A 20537-nucleotide genomic window follows, 5' to 3' on the forward strand; every position below is an offset into this window, starting at 1 on the left:
TTTTATGTATTCGTGTGTATGTATGTGTGTATATCCCTTCCTCAATTCTGTTAGGAAAGAAATATTTTTAAGTCTATGTATCATTTCTCCTTCCATCGCCCTTCGAGACGGTTGATGACAGGGGCGCCTGGGTGGCTCGGTTGGTTAAGCGTCCGACTGGCTCAGGTCATGATCTTGTGGTTCATGGGTGTGAGCCCTAACGTTGGGCTTCAGATTCTGTGTCACCCTCTCTGGGCCTCCCCCACTCACGCTCTCTCTCTCTCAAAAATAAGTAAACGTGAAAAAAAATGAAAAAAAGATAGTTGGTGACAGTGAATTTACCATATATTTGGTTATTTTCATCACTACTTTCAGACCACATATGCCTTTGATCCTGTCCATTAATCCATTAGTGCAGATAATTGGCGGTAAACTCTGGTATTTCTGTTTTACAGCATGAGGGACTCGGCAGATAAAATCCAGGGGAGGAAATGAGAGGATTTAGAGGGATTAAGTTATCTACCACATAGATCCTCGGCCTGGGGAACGTGTGTGTGTAGAGATGGGTGTGGATGGCATAGGTACGGGTACAGGTACAGGTATAGGAATAGGTAGATATGACTTGCACCTGTCAGCAGGAAAGATGTTTTGAAGAACCCGGGAAGGAGGATTCTGAAATCTGCGCAGAATGGACAGGAGCACGCAGAAGGCATTTGTGGTCCCTCTGTACAGGGTTCACACATCGGGTCCATTGCACTTCAGCATTTAGAAACTTGAAATTCCTGAAAGGAGAGAAAAATAAAGAACCCAATGGTGGATTTTGTGGGTTATTTGCACTTTGGTGATCCAGGCCTCTAACCCTTTGTTGTTCAAAGTATCTTGATTAATTTATGGCACTGCTGATCAGTTGGGGAAATTGACTTCAGCTCATCCCAATCTGAATGTCACCTCACTGTCTTACACCAGACTGGCTGGTGTCTTCCATGATCCACATGATGTGCCCCAAGTAATACTTTTTTTCATCTTGTCTCTAAAGAACAACTTTTAGAGCACAAAGGGACAGATTGGAACATAAAAAACAGATGAGAGAATCTTATCCTAAAGGAGAGGCTTTTCCCCAAGTTACATTATCTGAAAATGGCCTTTGTCCAGCCTAGAGAAATTCATGTTTTCTTCATTGAAAACTTCCTTCCAGGTTGAACAAAACGTACTGACAAAAGCTTAACCCTTTTTTTTTTTTTTTCTCACTCCTTCCTAGATTTCATGCAGTTTACCAGCCCTCAGGACATTGTATCGGGCACATGACATTAATTTGACCACAACTTCCCTTAGGCACCTGTTAGGTTCCTGGATATGGAAGCGTCTCCTCACCCACAACTGTCCAAACCCCTTTAAATGTGTATTGTTTCTGCAGATGGCTCGTTTATCTGCTTCCTAATACCTTTTCTTTTAAGGCTTATTTATTTTTTTTACATTTATTTATTTATTTATTTAGAGAGAGAAAGAAAGAGCCTGCAAGCGGGGAAAGGGCAGAGAGAGAGAGAGAGAGAGAGAGAGAGAGAGAGAGAGAATCCCAAGCAGGCTCCGCACTGTCATCTCAGAGCCCAACTCGAGGCTGGATCCCACGAACAGCGAGATCATGACCTGAGCGGAAACCAAGTCAGACGTTCAACCGACTGAGCCACCCAGGTGCCCCGGCTGCTTCCTAATTGCTTTCAACTTCTACTGAGCCCCTGTTTCAGAAGCTCGCCTTTTCTGATGTCACCTATTCTGCCTCTTGGGAGGTTTCACGAGAAAAGCAGACATGCGGTATTAAAACACAAAACAAGTTAACAAAACGCACAAGGAAATTATTTTCCAGACTTGAATAGGGTTAAGAACTTTCTCTCAACTCCTACAGCGTTGAACATACGTGTAAGTATTCCTGGCATCACGACTGCCTAGGACTGCTTCAGCTTAAACGCGTTGACTGAGGGCCTGACAAGTACTAGGAAGGGGGTCGGGTAGACTACGGGACGAGGACCCCACCCCTGCAGGTGTGCAAGAATCCCAGTGACAGAAGAACCAAATAAGTGCCTCAGCCAAAGGTCTGTGCTTACATCATTTTGAGGGAGAAATTATGAAAAGCTGTAAGGGAACACTGGAATCCCAAGGATATTAATTTGGGGAGAACCTCATATGTATAGATATTTATTTGTTTTTGAGGAAAAGAATGTGAGCAGGGGAGGGGCAGAAAGAGGGGACAGAAGCAGGCTCTGTGCTGAGAGCAGAGAGCCCCAAACATACGGGGCTTGAACTCACGAACCATGAGATCACGACCTGAGCCAAAGTCGGACACTTAATGGACTGAGCCACCCCTGGGGAGAACCTTTAAATTTCAAGGCACCAGGGCAGAGGCTCCAGGCCAGGGCTGCTGAGGCCAGGGGGAGGAGAGGAGGGAGCCGTGACCCGTGCTTATGTACACGCCGGGAGTTCTGGGCTCGTGTAGCTTAATAAACAGGTTACATTTCCTGGACTTCATTTATGAAAGGCAGTGGTTCTCATGTGGGTCATTCCCCGGGCTCCCCTTTTGTATCTATTTTTAGTGGCCCCTTTTTCCAGCCTAAAGTTAAATTCTTAGGTAATAACACTTAAACGCATGCATAATTTCTAAAGGTCATGAAACAGTGTAACTATTATATAAAAATGAAATAAGAGACAGTTATTTTAACAATAAAGGAGATGACTTCAACATGAATGCTTGCGTCCTACACAAAAACACATAGAGAGGTAGTTGAGTATTTGCACCTGTACTGGTGAGCAGTGAAACCAGTAGGATGGATGTGTATATATATTAAGGCGTTTCTTACAAGGACCCGGCTCCTGTGACTGGGGAGGCTGACAAGGCCCGAGAGCTGCCGGGTGAGTCAGGAACTGGGAGACCCAGGGAGGCCATGCTGTTCCAGCCTGAAGACCCGCAGGTTTGACACCCAGGCAGAGCCCATGTTTCAGTCTGAGTCCAAAGGCAGGAAGAAGCCAATACCCCAGCTCAAAGCAGCCAGACATGAGTAATTCTTAGTCAAGGGAGGGACAGACAGCCTTTTTGTTCCTTTTCCTGATTTCAACTGATTGAATGTGGCCCACCCACATCAGGGAGAACAATCTGTTTACAAATTAAGTCTACCAATTTATTTTTAATTTTTCTAATGGTTTATTATTCATTTTTGAGAGACAGAGTGCTAGCAGGGGAGGGGCAGAGAGAGAGAGAGGGAGACACACAATCTGAAGGAGGCTCCGGGCTCCGAGCTGTCAGCACAGAGCTGGACGCTGAGCTCAAACGCATGAACCGCGAGATCATGACCTGAGCCGAAGTCGGATGCTTAACCGACTGAGTCACCCAGGAGCCCCTTAAGTCTACCAATTTAAATGTCGCTGTCATCCAAAACCCCCTTGACAGAAATACCCAGAATAATGTCTGACCCAGTATCTGGGTAGTGCACGGCTCTGTCAGGTTGACACAACAGTCCTCACAGAACCTGTGTGTAGAATCATCCTGGAGCCACAAAGACCTTGTAGGGTTGGCTCGGGTGTTCAAACACTGAAAAGAGACTTAACTCTCACTGAGGCGACTTTTTTTTTTGTTTTTGTAAACACCAGTGATTCTTGGGGGACATGAGCATGTGAAAGGAACAACACAATCTGGATTTGTCGGAAACCTCAGTGTCCCCTAAACTACACACAAACACGTGGGCAAAGACCTCGTGCTTCCGGGTTCTGGGCTTGATCCACAACAGGTCTCGCACCTTCAGATTTACCCGGAGACGCTTGGAAGTCGCGTGTCCCCTGACTCCGTTCTTCATAGGACACCCAGCAGCCCGTCCGCTCCTGTCAGGGGTGCACCTCCCCCCAGTCACTGGGACAGCCTAAATCCGGTCTGCCTGGCATGCTCCCGAAGGGCCACTACTGCTCTGCGGGAATGCAGACCCTGGTGACTTTGATCGCACAGGCTACAGCATGGCAATGTTACAGGAGAGAGCTGCTGGGAGGCTTCCGAGATGCTGGGGTACCCCCAGAAACAGTCGGCAGTGCTGATAGATCCGCTCGCAGAAGACCTGGAGAGGCGTCAGCCCTGGGTAAGCCGGAAGGTCCACGTGTCTAGCTGAATGGTTCCCGGAAGCTGACCCTGGACACGGGAGTAAGCACAAGCGTGAGACGAGGTGGACAGCCTTGTCTGTGGGTGCGCCAGCCCGCCGGCTTTGAACGAAGGCAGCAGCATTGACACTGACATTCAGCTTCAGCCGGAAGAGAATAAACGAGCGGGACACTGAAACACAGGTGGGGGGCCACCTGTGCGGGGCCCACCGTGATACTGGAGCGCCTCTATGTACCCTCGACCCTAAGAACATAGGGGAACTCAGCTCTCCTCGAAATGTGGCGCAGAGGCATTTGGCCTTTACAGCAGTCACCTCCTTGTAGATGCCTCAGAAGCCTCCCTCCCCTGGCCACCTGATACGTATGCACCCGATAGGTCAGCAAGTCGTCTCTCTGTAAAATCTGTCAGAGACGCTGAGGGACCCCCCCCCTTGCTGGAAGCGTAATTGACATGGAGTGAGAACACGCTCTGGGAAAGACGAGGCACGTGGGAGCTGCTGGTGCTGGGACAGCGATCCCCAAACCTCAGACTTGACTTTGTTTTCTTGTCCTTCTCACAGACGTGTTGTACAAGCCTAGAAGGAAAGAAATGAAAATAAATGTGTGTGTCTTTGGGGGGCAAAGAGAACTGAAGAGAGAAAGGGGTCCCCCTTTGGAGAAAGGGGATCAATTATTATTGTGTCCTTGGAGAAGCAGGTGATAAAAAAAAAAAAAAAACACCATCAGGGGCGTCTGGGTGGCTCAGTCGGTTAAGCGTCTGACTCTTGACTTCAGCTCAGGGCATGGTCTCTCAGTGTGTGAGTTTGAGCCCCGTGTCAGTCTCTGCGCTGAGAGTGTGGAGCCTGCTTGGGATTCGCTCCCTCTCTGCCTCTCCCCTGCTTGCATGCTCTCTCTCAAAATAAATAAACTTAAAAAAAAAAACAAAAGCAAAAACATGGTCACTGTCCTAAAGGACATAGATCATGATGTACAACAACAGAAGGAGCTTTATACGTGAGATATCTGATTCCCGAATCATGATCTGGTATGGTGTGTTCTAAGGGAGGTGGAACAGAATGGGCAAATTCTTCAAAGCAAACCCCAGCATTCAGGGCTCAAGCCACACGGTCCCCAGGATAACCAGTCTGGATTCATTCGTGTAGAAAGAAGCATTCTTGTGAAAAGCGTTATTAACGAGGCAAGTGACATTTTAGAGAGGTTTACTCCGCGGAAGCGTGCAGAGGGAGAAGACTGGGGAGGAAGGCCCCCTCCGCCGCGACTGAGGGATGGACCCCGAGTCCCTCACTCCGCCCCCTCCACCATCCTATTCCACGCCCCACCCCCTCTGTCCTGGCCACTGAACAGCTTCCACCTGCTGAATGCTCCCAGCCCCTCGCCCCTGCATCCCCCCAGCAGCCCAGAGATCCCTGGGACTTCGTCAGATCAGCTTCAACACTTCCGAGCCCTTACCCTGGTCTCTGAGGGGTCAGGTGCTCCGGCCCAGGGCTGCCTCGGGCCTCCGATCCCCAGGGTCCAGCTGGCCTCCTCTGCCCCAGCCTCCCTGGCCCCTCCGGCCTTCGCACTACCTCTCCCTCTGCCCGGAATGCTCCCGTACGTTCCTTCTCGCCGCCTCCCTCCCAGTGACCCCCCTCCGTGGCTAGGACCGGGCAGCCTCACTGGTATCAGGCAAGAAATTACCTCGAGGTCCCGGCGATCTCCCGCGGAGGGCACGGCACAGAAAGACTCAGACTGCATTTCAGCGCTCTCACCACAGTGCCTTCCTTAAATCAGTTGGAAACCCGGCAGGCAGCAGAGGGGAAGAGAGAGGTTCGGCGTACGAGGGGGCCGAGCCAGCTACCTGATTCAAGTGTGTGTGACTCTCGTCCATCTGTTCTCTCCGAGCACCAGCCCGCGGGGCAGATGCAGGGCCGGCGCCTGGCCCCACGGAAGCTCGCCCAGGAGTCTGCTCAGCAGCCACAGGCTTTATTTTTGTTCCCAGACTCCTGGTGTCCCCAGAGCGGGGCTGACTCCAGGCCTCATGATTACCGACTGACACGAGTCTGGTGTGCGTGCGTTCCAAGTATCTAGCATCTCACAGATGTAGTGCAAGAATAGCTCTGGACTCTTTCGCCCCTACGATCTCTACTGAACAACGAACGCCCTGTTTCCTATTTACCTCTCCTTATGACATCTTAAAGGTTTTTGCCTCTATGTTACTAATTAAAAGCATACTTGTCTTTTATAATAAAATTACTAATTTTTAAAAGTAAATGTGTGTTACAATCCATGTCATTGGTGGGCGTAATCCCTGGCATATAACGGTAAATATATGCCGGATGGATGAGTCATGCTTTCTTTCCTCTCCAGCTCGTGCTTTTCCTGAATCGTCTGTGCACACATGCCCGCACACACGCACACACGCACAGGCACTGGAAAGGAATCCCACAGACCTGAGTTCTGGCGTGCTAGAGGGCTTGCCATCTGACCTGTCTCGTTTCCGATTGCTCAACTGTAAATTAGAGGAGGGTTTAACAAGACGATCTTTAAGTTTCCCTCCGGCATGTAGGGCGTCATCAGTAATGTGTGTCTCTGCTCCAGGTTTCTTTGTGCGGCGGCTTCACCTTAGCCCATCAAACACATTTCAACAAAATCAAAAGCCTTCTGTCTTTTGACAAGATTGTTAGGAACATTACTGCTAAGATTCAAAAGCAGAGGAAAATTTTCCGATATAACATCAGTGAATTTTGCATAAAGGAATCCGGAAGAGGAGAAATTAAATTTTAGAGCTTTTCAAGCGGTATAAAGTCAGTAGAGTAACAGATTTACGGACAAGCCCGGGAAACTTTGCAGAGCTTTTTAAAAAAACAAAACAAAACATCTGAGGGGCACCTGGGTGGCTCAGTTGGTCGAGCGACCAACTCTTAGTTTAGGTTCAGGTCGTGATTTCGTGGTTGGGAGATCGAGCCCCGTGTCAGGCTCTGTGCTCCCTCTCTCTCTGCCCCTCCCTTGCTTGCACTCTCTCAAAAAAGAAATTACTTTTGATTATTTGAAAACTAGAGTAAACTTCTCATGAAAGTAGTAACAATGAAGTAACGTTATAGATTACCATCACTATAAAAAAATTAGGGGCACCGGGTGGTACAGTTGCTTAAATGTCTGACTCCTGATTTCAGCTCATGATCTCACGGTTTGTTAGTTTGAGCCCCGAGCTGGACTCTGTGCTGATTGATAGCACAGAGCTTGCTTGGGACTCTCTCTCTCCCTCTCTCTCTGCCCCTCCCCCATTCGTGCTCTCTTTCTCTCTCTCTCAAAATAAATTGCTGGAAGCCAAGCTAACCCAGCCTGAGTGGCAGGGCCCGGGCTGTGGACGGATTGGTGACTGCAGGGCGGCCCCACCGACAGTGAAGCTTCTTGTCCTCCCGCTTTTAGGTAATTTGGCCTTAAAACTACCTGGGGTATTGTCTGTCGGGGAATCGCCCTCGGCAGGCCCCCTGGGAAAAGAACCATCAGGGAAGAAAGTAAGGTTCTGCAAGAAATTGCGGGGCCTTATGTTTAGCCCTCGCCATTCCCTATGGAGACTCCTCTTCCTACAGGAAGGACAGCCTCATGCATTTGCCGGCAAAGAGGGCCTGTAAAGGAGAGACATGTGGATTTGAAAGCCCCACTCCGGCAACTAAGGAGTATATCTCTGGGCACAGGTGACTTCAACCCCAAGGCCCACCTGGCCCCCCGCAGGCATTCCAGATGATGACTGAACCTAGTCGGTTAAGCTACAGAATGGTTCATTGGCTCCTAGGTGCATTGTCTGAGAATGTATGAGGCATGGGTTTCTAAGGCTTTTTCGGCCCCTTTCTGGCACCTCGGACCGAAGCAGACACATTGTTGTTCTGGCCTCATGTGCTTAGGAGGTCATGTCCCTGTAACTGTTCCACTTGAGGTGTTGAGAAATGGAGGGCCTTTCACGAGAACAGCAAAGCAAATGCTTTGTAGATTATAGATAAACGCAGATGCATAATGGAATAATGTAAGAAATTAATCTATACTCAAAGGGTATGCGGGAAAGTTAGGGGGAAATCACCATGTTATTTCTTTTTTTTTTTTTTTTTCAACGTTTATTTATTTTTGGGACAGAGAGAGACAGAGCATGAACGGGGGAGGGGCAGAGAGAGAGGGAGACACAGAATCGGAAACAGGCTCCAGGCTCTGAGCCATCAGCCCAGAGCCCGACGCGGGGCTCGAACTCACGGACCGCGAGATAGTGACCTGGCTGAAGTCGGACGCTTAACTGACTGCGCCACCCAGACGCCCCATCCATGTTATTTCTTAAAGGTCCTTTATACATAGGAACATTTTGAAAATTAGGTAATGTTAGATAGATGACGTATGCTACAAGGAAATCACTAGCATATATAATGCCACGTTTACTACAAAAAATGGGCCAGTTCCACACACTGCTGTTGTCTGTGTCCATTTTTATTTTAGTTTTTTATTTTTATTTCTATTTTAGTTTTATTTTCACTTTTTCACCGACGCCGTTCATCCTTCGGGAACCCCTGGACCTGCCGGAGCTGGACTCCGGCAAAAAAGAAATAAAAACTTAAAAAAATAAAAGGCAAAGATAACACCACCACACAGCAATTAGGAAGGTCGAAATCTGGAACGCCGAGGACACCAAATGCTGACGAGGACGTGGAGCAAGGTGAACCGTCGGTCGCTGCTGGCGGGAGTGCAAAATGGAAAAGGGTCTTCCATCCCGGAAGAGAGTTTGGTCAAGTCTTACAAAACCATACCTACGCTTTCCACATAATCCTGCAATCGCCTTCTTTGGTATTTACCCAAAGGAGTTGAAAACATGTCACACAAAACCTGCACTCAGGCGCATGTAGCAGCTTTCTTCAGAACTGGCAAACCTTGGAAGCAACCGAGACGTCCTTTGGTAAGTGACTGGATGAGCAAACTGGTGCAGCCAGACAACGCTATCACTCAGCGCTAAAAGGAAACGAGCTGACGAGCCGGGAAAAGGCGTGCAGGGACCTAAAATGCATATTACGGAGTGAAAGGAGCCAATACAGCGTTACGGAAAAGGTAAAATTATAAAGATAGTAAAATGATCACTGGTTTCCAGGGGCTGAGGGGAGGGAAGCGATGAGTATGTGGAGGGAGCACAGAGGATTTTGAGGGCAGTGAAAACACTGTGTGATGCCATAATGATGGATACATACCATTATCCACGGAGAGTGAACCTGATGTAAACTGTGGACCTTGAGGGGCGCCTGGCTGACTCGGTTGAGTGTCCGACTTGGGCTCAGGTCACGATCTTGGGATTCGTGGGTTGCAGCCCCGCGTGGGGCTCTGTGCCGACAGCTCAGAGCCCGGAGCCCGCTTCGGATTCTGTGTCGCCCTCTCTCTCTGCCCCTCCCCCGCTCATGCTGTCTCTCTTTGTCTCTCAAACATAAATGTGAAAAGAAAAACCTTTTTTTTTAAATAATAAAAAAATAAAAACAAAAAGTCAAAGATAAAGTAACATAGAAGTTGTGGACGTACTTCTTGTATATTTATAAGCTTGTCACTCAAGGACAGAAAAAAAAATACTATTCTGCCGATTGATCACTTGAGGCAAAATTTCCCATCTGTTCAAATTGCCTATGAAAATATAGAGACAATTTAATATGATTAATTTGGAATATGCCAAGAAATAAATGACTGACCAGCCATGAGAAGTCTCTCAAAGGCGATGGCCTTGAGATGGGTGAAGAGAGGAGCTAGTCTGAATCTTTGCCTGAGACCTCACATTCAAAGTTGAATAGCTTCAGACATCTTTTTGGAAACCATATTATAATACCTTTGCTAGATGACTTATAATTTCAGATTTCTGAATTTTTATACTAGTGGTGACTTTAAAAGAACAATTTTAATGCACTGGAACAAAACATAAGAGACAAAATAATTCCCAGAGATTTTCTGAGATGCTTAGAATGAAGAAAAATAGCCACCAGTAAGTGTTTTTTGAGTGTTTTAATTTTTTTAAATGATTTTTGGGGTGCCTGCGTGGCTCAGTTGGTTAAGTATCTGACTCTTGATTTGGGCTCAGATCATGATCTCACAGTTTGTGAGATGGGGCCCTGTGTAGGGCTCTGTGCTCAGCGTGGAACCTGCTTGAGATTCTCTTTCTCTCTCTGCCCCTCCCCCACTCATGCGTGCATGTTCTCTCAGAATAAACATGAAAAAAAAAATAAAACGACTTTATATCACATCTGCTTTAATTGTGAAAATAATACAGAACAAAAAATTGAGAACATAGGCATGGACTTTTCACACAAATATTCGGGTGTTGCACAAAAATGTTCAGTAATGGTAACTTTTGAAAGTTGCTGCACTTGTGTATGAAAAAAACAAATATGAAGTACACCCCAATCAATATTAGAAATATGTGCATATGATGTGAATATGGAGTTGTACCTAAAACATGTTCTAATCCAAACATACTAGTGTTTTTTACTAGTTAGTTCTTGTGAATGTATTTTGAGAACATGGAACTATAAAAAATTCTTGCACTCAAATTTGAGGGATAGCATTGTATAAATGTAACACTGGATTTTTAAAATTAATTCTTGGGGCACCTGGGTGGCTCAGTTGGTTAAGAGTCCGACTTGGCTCAGGTCACCATCTCATTGTTCCTGAGTTCAAGACCCGCGTCGGGCTCTGCGCTGACAGCTCAGAGCCTGGAGCCTGCTTTGGATTCTGAGTCTCCCTCTCTCTCTGCCCCTCCCCTGCTCACACTCTGTCTCTCTCTTCATCTCAAAAATAAGTAAACATTAAACAAAATTAAAAACCAATTCTTGATATTAACGTGATTGTTCTGTAGCTTTTTAATTTAATTCCACCACCAACATTTTAAACTCACATCTTGAAAATAAAGTAATAGAACGTTAAGGTATCCTGCAAGTGTTAATACATTTGCATTTGGCCAAATACAATTATTTATATTTGTCTCCAAGCAACTGAAACTTAATACTGCGTGCAACTAAAATAATTATACCATGAGTGTATGTATATGTATACATGTATTTGTTCATGTATGTCACATACATAAATGTATTATTTATACACATGCTAAAATAAATTCTATTTTAATTTCTCCAATGCTTTTACTCCAAGGGGATTCCAAAAAATTCAAAAGCATTGGCTATCTGGTTTTTGATTATTTCATGCTCCCAGCACGGAACAGCAGGGAGATGGAAAATACAGATAGATGCAATCCTGACATCTTAGCTATATACTCTGTAAGCCCAAATACACTATACGCATACATAGGTACGTACACACCCTAAAACAAAATTATACATAACACATTTTTATATTTTTTCATTTATATTGTATTTAATGGAATTAATGGAATAATCAGAAACTGGACAATTGCTGACCCCTTTTTTTTTAGTACTCTCTTGGGGTAAGAATGTTAGAAAAATTAAAACTTCGTCTTCTTTTCAAAGAAGTGGCATGCAGCTGATAATGACTGGGAGAACCATTTGGGGCTACATGTGCAAAGAGAGCACACGGACAGCATCCTCGTATTTATTCTGTGGACTATATTAATTCTTTCAGAAGTTCAAGGTGGAATATTAAAATTACTAATTTATTATGAGTATTCTTTACAAAACTTCGTCTATGTTTATTTATTTTTGAGAGCCAGAGAGACAGAGCACGGGCAGGGGAGGGGCAGAGAGAGAGGGAGACACGGAATCTGAAGCAGGCTCCAGGTTCTGAGCGGTCAGCACGGTGCTCGAACTCAGACCGTGAGATCGTGACCGGAGTGAAAGTCCGATGCTCAACCATCTGAGCACCCAGGCGCCCCATGAGTATTTTAACACATACCTGGATAGGAGTCCATTGTGTCTTTTCTAAAATTTGTAATTATATTGTTTTTTGAAACTCTTTATTTAGATTGAGACCCCAAATCTGGTAAATTAACCTTGATAAGGTGATGTCTTATATTGGCAGAGAAGAATGAAGCAATTAGCTCAGGAAGAAAAGTGAGTTAGAGTTAAAAAAAAAAAAATTATTCTGGACCGAGATAAAGGACTGTCAGAGAAAAGTGTAATATGCACTTGGCCTTTGAACACAGCATCTGCCACTGAAGTGTTCTTGAGGCTCTGGAGTCAGGCAGGTGCACCAGGGGTCACAGAGAGCTAACCACCCAACGTAAGCCCTAGAGTGGAGATTTTGGTCTCTCTTTATTCACCAGAAGCCCTGGAAGAGGTAGTGATTACAAGTTTTTTTTTTTTTTTTAATTTTTTTTTTTTTTCAACGTTTTTGGGACAGAGAGAGACAGAGAGAGACAGAGCATGAACGGGGGAGGGGCAGAGAGAGAGGGAGACACAGAATCGGAAACAGGCTCCAGGCTCCGAGCCATCAGCCCAGAGCCCGACGCGGGGCTCGAACTCACGGACCGCGAGATCGTGACCTGGCTGAAGTGGGACGCTTAACCGACTGCGCCACCCAGGCGCCCCTACAAGTTTTGAGTTAATGCGTCCAAGACATTACTGACTGAAAGTAAGGCCGATCTTGGATGTCCGGACTAACAGTAACAGTAAAAAGAGAGGGGAGGCAAGAAAGTATGAAAGAATCATGTTTAAACCGTGCTAATTGGAGAATTAAAATTAAACAACTGGCACCTGGCTCACTCAGTTGGTACAGCACGTGACTCAATCTCAGGGTCAGGAGTTCAAGCCCCGCATTGGGCGTGGAGCCTAGTTAAGAAAAAAATGAAAACGCTGTACAGATCAAGGCTAAAAAAAGAGCTCCCTGCCTTTTTATTCACTGAAATTTCATTTCAGGAGAGCGGATTTCATTTTAATGACAGCCATCATTGGGCATGCAGACCGATTCACAAGGCCTTCTCAAATTATTCTGTGTATCAGCTCCTGCCAAGGGTATCCCCAATGCTACCGCCAACAGGATGGTTATGAAATAAACAAATGAAATGTCTTCTTGTCCTAAAGGCAGTGTTTCTCAAAATATGATCTGGGGACACATGGGGGTCTCTGAGACCCTTCTGGTGGGTGTGAGACTAAATTTATTTGTGTAGTACTGAAACTTACTTAACTTTTCCATTTGACAATCATATTGCAATAGATTGACTGCAGAAACAAATACTGTACATGAATCTAGCTGTCTTCTATTAAGCCAGAAATTAAAGATATTTACAAAATGTAAACACAATTCCACTCTTCTTCCTGAATTTTGTTATTCTGGAAAAATATAACTATTTCTCATAAAATATGTATGTTGCCGTAAAATGGGAGTTGCCTACGTGAAAATCACAACGAACAGACACGGGTTCCAGAAAAGAGGGCATTACAATGTGAGATAAAGGAGGCAGGCTCAGTATGCACCTTTCTGGAACTTCACTAGGAAAAATGGGGTGGAGTGAGGTGTACCTTGGAAGGTATACCCAGGAAAACACGCAAAAAGTGACCCCTAGAAAAATTCAAGTCTGAAAGTAGTGCCTGGATTAGCAATCCTCATCCTTAAGGGGTGAACGGAGGTGATTAATTTAGGTTCTCGTTTTCCTCTCTGTCCCCATCTTTATCCCAACACCATTTAGGTTACTTGGTGAAAACGTAGGCCTACAATGAGAGGTAGCAGAAAGGTCCGTACTCAGCATTGACCGTAAGGAATGTTAAAGGGACTGTGACTTGCTAAGTTTCCTTTAAACCAATTTATGTGATTCAGAGCTTTCCAATGGGAAGGGGGAGGGGGGACAGGGGAGATACTGATAAATGGTGGTATTCCGTAAGGGGAGAGAAATAGATGTTCAGCCAGTTAAGATTTTCACTAGAAGCTGAAAGATAATCTTTCTTCTCGTCATAATTTAAAATTTTCTCACTAATTAACCGAACGAGTGATTCTTGGTGTGAGAATTTAGATGTTAAGTGAAATACAATAAATTTTTTTGGGGTGTCTGATGTTTGTGAGAATAAAAAAACAACAACAACTTTAGATCTTATTGGAAACACAAGGCCAAAATGTAGCTTTTGCACAAATTAAGAAGCACGGACCAAAGCCTTCAGATTAAAAGTTGCATTTGCCTATCTCTAAATCGGGATAAAATGGGCACTAGTGGTTTTGGAACGCGTAGATGGCTGTGAAAGAAAGCCCGTGGGGGCGTCTGACCCCTACCTTGGAGGCACCTTGCACACGTCCACGGGGCGGGGGGCGCGATCTCCCGGCGGCTGCGCTGGAGCCTCTTGCCGTCCTTCGGCGCCTGGGTCACCGCCTCCTTGGAGCCCTCCTTCGGGGCGGGAGCGGACTTGGCTGGCTCAGGCAGGGCCGGGAGCAGTTGCTGAAGGGCTTGAGAATAAGAGAGAAAATGAGTAGGGGGCTCTACGTGCCTCTGTTCACAGCTTGTTAGCCTTGACCGGTCTTGTCACGGAGCACAGGAACCACCCCCGTCCCCCAAGCCGAAAGGCTGGAGAAAAACTGAGGGTCTCTAGGTTCTCTTTATGCACAGCTTCTCACGCGAAGAAAATTAAACAAACCGGGTGTCTAATTGGTGGTAAATTCTAGAGGGCATCATGTGGTTGTATCCAATCAAAGTAAGTGTATTTGAAAAGCCAGGATTCCATTGGCTTAAATAAGACTGGAATTTCAGCCAATGGGACAGCTTTATTTTGGCGCCGCGTGAGGACTATAAGTAATGAAGCTGTGTCCCATCCTACCCACCCACATTCTAGTCCTTGGTGAATTGCTCCCTGTCGTTATGTCCGGACGCGGGAAGCAGGGCGGCAAGGCTCGCGCCAAGGCCAAGACGCGCTCGTCGCGGGCCGGGCTGCAGTTCCCGGTGGGCCGCGTGCACCGGCTGCTCCGCAAGGGCAACTACGCCGAGCGGGTGGGGGCCGGCGCGCCGGTGTACCTGGCGGCCGTGCTGGAGTACCTGACGGCCGAGATCCTGGAGCTGGCGGGCAACGCGGCCCGCGACAACAAGAAGACGCGCATCATCCCGCGCCACCTGCAGCTGGCCATCCGCAACGACGAGGAGCTCAACAAGCTGCTGGGCCGCGTCACCATCGCGCAGGGCGGCGTCCTGCCCAACATCCAGGCCGTGCTGCTGCCCAAGAAGACCGAGAGCCACCACAAGGCCAAGGGCAAATAAGGTTTCCCTAGCAACTTGCAAACCAAAGGCTCTTTTCAGAGCCACTCACTATTTCTGGGAAAGAGCTGGGACAGTAGTAGTTAAAGGTCTACCTAATGTGCCACTGAACTTTTTAAAGCCCAACCCATCTAGCTCAATACGTGTACCAATCAAGATCCTCCTGCCTGCAAGGATAACCAGGAACAGAGCCAATTAGGGATGTTGCGCGGGCTTTTTAAAAAGGCAAACTACTTTCCTTTTGTAACCCAGACAGCCTCCTCCATGAAGCCGTAACTAATCCACACAAGGGGCTGAATGAAATTCAGTCCTCCACTCGTCCTTTGCAAGTGAAATCGAGAGAAAAACACCGAAAAGGGGAAAGGGGAGCAGATGCAGGGTTTAACTTAACCCGCAGTGGTGGCTGACGCAATTGTTCAAGATGAAGGGTTCGACCTGAGCGTACAGCTGTTTTCAGAAATCTCTGGGTGGCTCTGAAAAGAGCCTTTGGGGTTTTGCTGCCTTCTCAAAGGCCAACTTCCTACTTCTTTTTCGGGGCCGCTTTCTTCGCCTTGGCAGCCTTGGGCTTCGCTGCCTTGGGCTTGGCGGCTTTGGGCTTGGCCGCCTTCGGCTTCACAGCCTTGGGCTTGGCTGGGCTCTTCGCCGCCTTCTTGGGCTTGGCGGCGGCCTTGGCCTTCTTGGGGCTCTTGGCCACCTTCTTGACCCCGGCAGCCGCGGGCTTCTTCGCCTTCTTCGGAGTTTTCTTCACCGCCTTCTTGGCTCCCGCAGCCTTCTTTGGCTTCTTGGGGGTGGCCCCGGAGGGCTTCTTGGCCTTCGCCGCGCCCGCCTTCTTGGCTTTAGGCTTGGCCTCCCCGGAGGCCGCCTTCTTGTTGAGCTTGAACGAGCCCGAGGCGCCGGTGCCCTTGGTCTGCACCAGGGTGCCCTTGCTCACCAGGCTCTTGAGGCCCAGCTTGATGCGGCTGTTGTTCTTCTCCACGTCGTAGCCGGCGGCCGCCAGCGCCTTCTTGAGCGCGGCCAGGGAGAGGCCATTGCGCTCCTTGGAGGCGGCGACCGCCTTGGTGATCAGCTCTGACACCGGGGGGCCGGTGGCCTTGCGTTTCGCCGCGCCACCGCCCGCAGCTTTCTTGGTCGCCTTCTTCTTGGCAGGTGACTTCTCCACCGGCGCCGGGGCAGCCGTCTCGGCAGGCGCGGTTTCCGACATGGCCAGAGGCAGGAACTGCGAGAGGAAGAGAGACTCAAAATCCAAAGAGCAAGTCGTGCAATGCCGCCCGACTCCGGCCAGGCGCTTATATAAGCCGGTGGCGCTCTGTGATTGGTGGAGCGTCCAATCCACTGCCCTCAGGCAGCCGCCCTTCGCGGTTGGACTCCAGAACTGTGTTTGTTAGCCCCCCAAATTTGATTAAATGCTGGAAATAATTGTACAGAATTTGACGCTTTGAAGCTGTAAAGGAGGAAAGCAGCCTCCAGGTTCACATGCCGGCTTGTGTTTTCATGAGTCGTGCGCAACAGATGAAAGATATTTTTAAAAATCTTTTCAGCTTTTCACGTATATCCACTGGGTTTAAGGCATTGTGCTAGTTTGTTGCAAGTTGCAATAAGTTTCTACCAACTATCAAGTGGAGATTTTTTCAAAAGCTTTGTGCCTAGGTTCGGCCTTTGATTTTTTGCTAGAGGAAGACCCAGGTTTCCTTGGTTTGGACATAAACTTTGTTTCCAACTGTAGCAAGTAACACAGGGGCAGCGCAGACAGTTGCCTGCAGCCCCAAATTCACCACATACACCCCACACACCCCACTTTCAAAACCAGTTCTGCTTCCTAGGATTTTGCAGGTGACAATATCTCTAGAGAATGCCTTTTGCAGCTTGGAGATGTTCAGTAGCCAGAATGACGTCTACCTTGCAGCGGGAGGAAGAGGAATGACTTTGGCTTCAGGATCCAATGACCTGGATTCAAATTCAAACTTAAATTGAGTGTTTTTTTTTTTTTTTTTTTTTTTTTTTATCGAGATCCTTTCTCTCTTTAGTATTAGGCAAATCCATGATAATAAGTACAAAAATTGCCTTGCCCGGATAATGTGCTTTAGGAAAAACTCAAACCTGCTGAAAATATTCAAGGGGTTCCAGTAGTCCTCAAAAGTACAGACTGTGTAGATGACATGGGACTTTGTCCGGTTTCCAAGGTGCTCTTCTCAGTGCTCTCATTCAAACCCCATATCTCCATCAACATTTAATAAAGTACACTGTCAGGAATACCCTCTTCTGTAAGCAGCCAGGAGACATCAATGTGGGCATTTTTGTGTGTTTGAGCAAAGGCAGACCTGTATTTCAGAGAAATTGTTGACTATCAACTATGAGAAGGGTGGGAATTGAGGGACTGCAAGTTATAGAGGTTCAGAAGAATTCAGGAATACATTAGCATCCAAGAGAACTGAGGCAGTAACCTTGAGGTTGGAAGGGAGGGAGGATATGTTTGCTTATTTGTTTGGGAGGAGGGTGAGGTGGGGAATGGATAGGATTTTGTGACTGGCCTGGATGAGAAGGGAGGTCTAATGATTAGAATCTCTACTGCAATCAACACTCACCTAGTTCTTCCCTGTGACAAACTTTAGGGAAGTTTAAAGTTGCCAACGTATTTCTCCCCAAAGAGCTCCTGGAGTTGAACCTGTAGCCAACATAAGGCCAAATCGGGACAGTGTCGTTTTCTGTTGCTCTCAAGTTAAGAGTGCTTTATAGATTTTTAAATTGTGTTAAGAAAAAAAAAAAAAAAAAAAAAAAAAGCCGGAGACAATATTTGGCCTGAAAAGGCCAGAATATTTGCTATCTGGCCATTTTGCTATGTTTTGGACTCATCCACACAGACACAGATTATGGGATATTGCTACAAGCCTGCCTTTTTTCAGAACCATGCACGTCAAGAACTAAAGAAGGGATATTAACAAAAATGTTTTAAGCAAGCATTTTCCACCACTTCAACCACAAAACTTTCAGAAGATCTAGGGTGGGGGAAACCCAAACCTCTATGCTTAAGAGAGGCATAATTAACAAGGGCTAACATTCACTGAGCATTCACTAAGTGCCAGGAAGTAATCTAAGATTGCTCTACAGTCTTATTTGCCACAGTTTACAGCTATAGAGACCCAGGGCAAGGATGAGTACCTGCCAGAAGTTATATGGCTAGTCATTGGCAGTTTTAAGGTTTGAACCTGGACCACAAGCTCTGTAAGCAATATATGTCCTCAGCTCTATTATGATGGGAAAAATCCTAGAAAGGGTGAGGAGAAATCAATCTTTGAAGCTTGTAAGAGATAACATCAAGTAGTCTCTAAAACTAAGAGCCACTAAAGAATTTCTAAACTCCTCTATAAGAGGACTCTGGCCCGCAGGTCAGAATGGCCTTTTTCTTTTCTTTTCTTTTTCTTTTTTTTTCCAGAACGGTCTTTCTTGTCAATTCCCCGACATTCCAAAAAGTTTTAGGAGCCTGTAGCTGGGATGTCAGCCTCTCTGGAAGGGCAAACCCCAAATACGGGAAAGAATATAAGGCCCAGATGGCTGACCAGTCTGAGAACACTCGAGAAAAACTGCAACCTCATGGGAACTAGGATTTGTAATGAAAACAAGCAAATAAACAATTATAGTCCTATGTGAAAAGCACAAGGTTTTTCAAAAAAAAACGTTAATTGGACAAATTTAATAGACACAACAAATTTATTAGGAAACCCATTATTTTTGTGGAAACTAGTAACAGCTTTAAAATCTTAGTTCCATCTGATTCCTTTTGAAAAAAAAAAAAAAAAAAAACAAAAATCCTCACAACCCAACTTCACACTGAGAAGCACAATTTTAAAACAAGGAAATACCTTATGCTTTTTAGAGCTCCTGAGAACTCAGAGGACAGCCTGCAGGTCAGAATATGTAGGTCATTGTCGGCCCATTTTCCACAATCACATACATGGATAAAACCGAAGACTATTCTTGTCAAACATCACGTTGAAACCTTTTTAAGCACGGAGGGTACTACATGTTCTGTGCCTCCGAGTAAGAGAAGCAAATTGAGGCCCATTCCTGATGTAAAAGCACTGGGGGCCACTTGGCAAAAGTAAATAAGCGGTTCTTGCCAACTGCACAATGCACAGAAACCTGAACTCAATTTTAAAACTTTCTTTCCTTCAATCACTTCACGTGGCCCAGAACAGCTCATTTCTAGGATGGCTGGTTCGTTTCAAAATATTCAAACAGCTCCTTTGTGCTAAGTACCAGGAGGGGTCAGCCAGTGCGAAACCTCCCGATGCACAGCACAGCCACCTCCTGCAGTCTTCGGGTGCGCACGCCTGGTGTGGCCCAGGAGCTATTGGAAACCGCCCCGTGTTGTTCCCGAGCCTGCCGTATATTCCCTACAAGTTTAACAGCTCTTTTCTGGTGACAATGGAGGGGCTCTGAAAAGAGCCTTTGGGGTAGGGTGTACGGAGAACGCTACAAAGCTTTATGCCCGCTCCCCACGGATGCGGCGCGCCAGCTGGATGTCCTTGGGCATGATGGTGACGCGCTTGGCGTGGATGGCGCACAGGTTGGTGTCCTCGAAGAGCCCCACCAGGTAGGCCTCGCACGCCTCCTGCAGCGCCATCACGGCCGAGCTCTGGAAGCGCAGGTCGGTCTTGAAGTCCTGCGCGATCTCGCGCACCAGCCGCTGGAACGGCAGCTTGCGGATGAGCAGCTCGGTGGACTTCTGGTAGCGGCGGATCTCGCGCAGGGCCACCGTGCCGGGCCGGTAGCGGTGCGGCTTCTTGACGCCGCCGGTGGCCGGCGCGCTCTTGCGGGCCGCCTTGGTGGCCAGCTGCTTGCGCGGGGCCTTGCCGCCCGTCGACTTGCGCGCCGTCTGCTTCGTGCGAGCCATGACACCTAGGGCTAGCTACTCAGCACTGCGGGATCAAGAACACGGGTCCCAGTACTTATAGCGACCCTCGAATCCTGATTGGACAGCAGGCGCCCGCCCCGCCCAGCCTCGCCCCGCCTCCAGAATTCACTTGGTTCAATCCATTGAGGACCGGAAGCGTCTTCCCGCCTCGCCCGCCGATCTCTGTGACGATGCACAAAGAAAATGTCGGCCTTTTCAAAAAACTTCTAGGTTGCATGAGCATCCCTTACCATGTTGTATTGAGAATCCCAAAGTGCATTTCACGAATTTAAAAAGCGTCATGATTGCATTCCTGGTAAAAATGCATCTACTTTAAATGAAGTCAATTGGCGGGACTGACATGGTTTGCACGTCCTGGCAATGCGTTCTAAGCCAGAACTCCCA

The 20537-nt window shown here is 47.1% G+C and overlaps 3 protein-coding genes across 3 annotated transcripts; 1 reads left to right on the plus strand and 2 right to left on the minus strand.

Moving 5' to 3' along the window:
• Positions 1–14851: 14851 nt before the first annotated feature.
• Positions 14852–15261, plus strand: LOC124528475 (histone H2A type 1-E). The gene has a single exon (XM_047102108.1). The coding sequence runs from the start codon at positions 14852–14854 to the stop codon at positions 15242–15244; it is 393 nt and encodes a 130-aa protein (XP_046958064.1). The 3' UTR covers positions 15245–15261.
• Positions 15262–15736: 475 nt separating this feature from the next.
• On the minus strand, positions 15737–16463 carry H1-5 (H1.5 linker histone, cluster member). Its single transcript, XM_047102078.1, has one exon. It carries the CDS (start codon positions 16440–16442, stop codon positions 15762–15764), a length of 681 nt encoding a protein of 226 aa, XP_046958034.1. The 5' UTR covers positions 16443–16463; the 3' UTR covers positions 15737–15761.
• Positions 16464–19695: 3232 nt separating this feature from the next.
• Positions 19696–20132, minus strand: LOC124528465 (histone H3.1). The gene has a single exon (XM_047102097.1). The coding sequence runs from the start codon at positions 20130–20132 to the stop codon at positions 19722–19724; it is 411 nt and encodes a 136-aa protein (XP_046958053.1). The 3' UTR covers positions 19696–19721.
• Between the last annotated feature and the right edge of the window lie 405 nt (positions 20133–20537).

This window comes from Lynx rufus, unplaced genomic scaffold, assembly GCF_022079265.1.
Source record: "Lynx rufus isolate CCGP_SWC_20201006 ecotype Redwood Valley unplaced genomic scaffold, mLynRuf1.p SCAF_6, whole genome shotgun sequence".
In the NCBI taxonomy this organism is placed as follows: domain Eukaryota; kingdom Metazoa; phylum Chordata; class Mammalia; order Carnivora; family Felidae; genus Lynx; species Lynx rufus.

Excerpts from the sequence above, each read along its gene's own strand:
- H1-5 (XM_047102078.1), bottom strand. The coding sequence starts at position 16,442 with ATGTCGGAAACCGCGCCTGCCGAGACGGCTGCCCCGGCGCCGGTGGAG.
- LOC124528465 (XM_047102097.1), bottom strand. The coding sequence starts at position 20,132 with ATGGCTCGCACGAAGCAGACGGCGCGCAAGTCGACGGGCGGCAAGGCC.
- LOC124528475 (XM_047102108.1), top strand. The coding sequence starts at position 14,852 with ATGTCCGGACGCGGGAAGCAGGGCGGCAAGGCTCGCGCCAAGGCCAAG.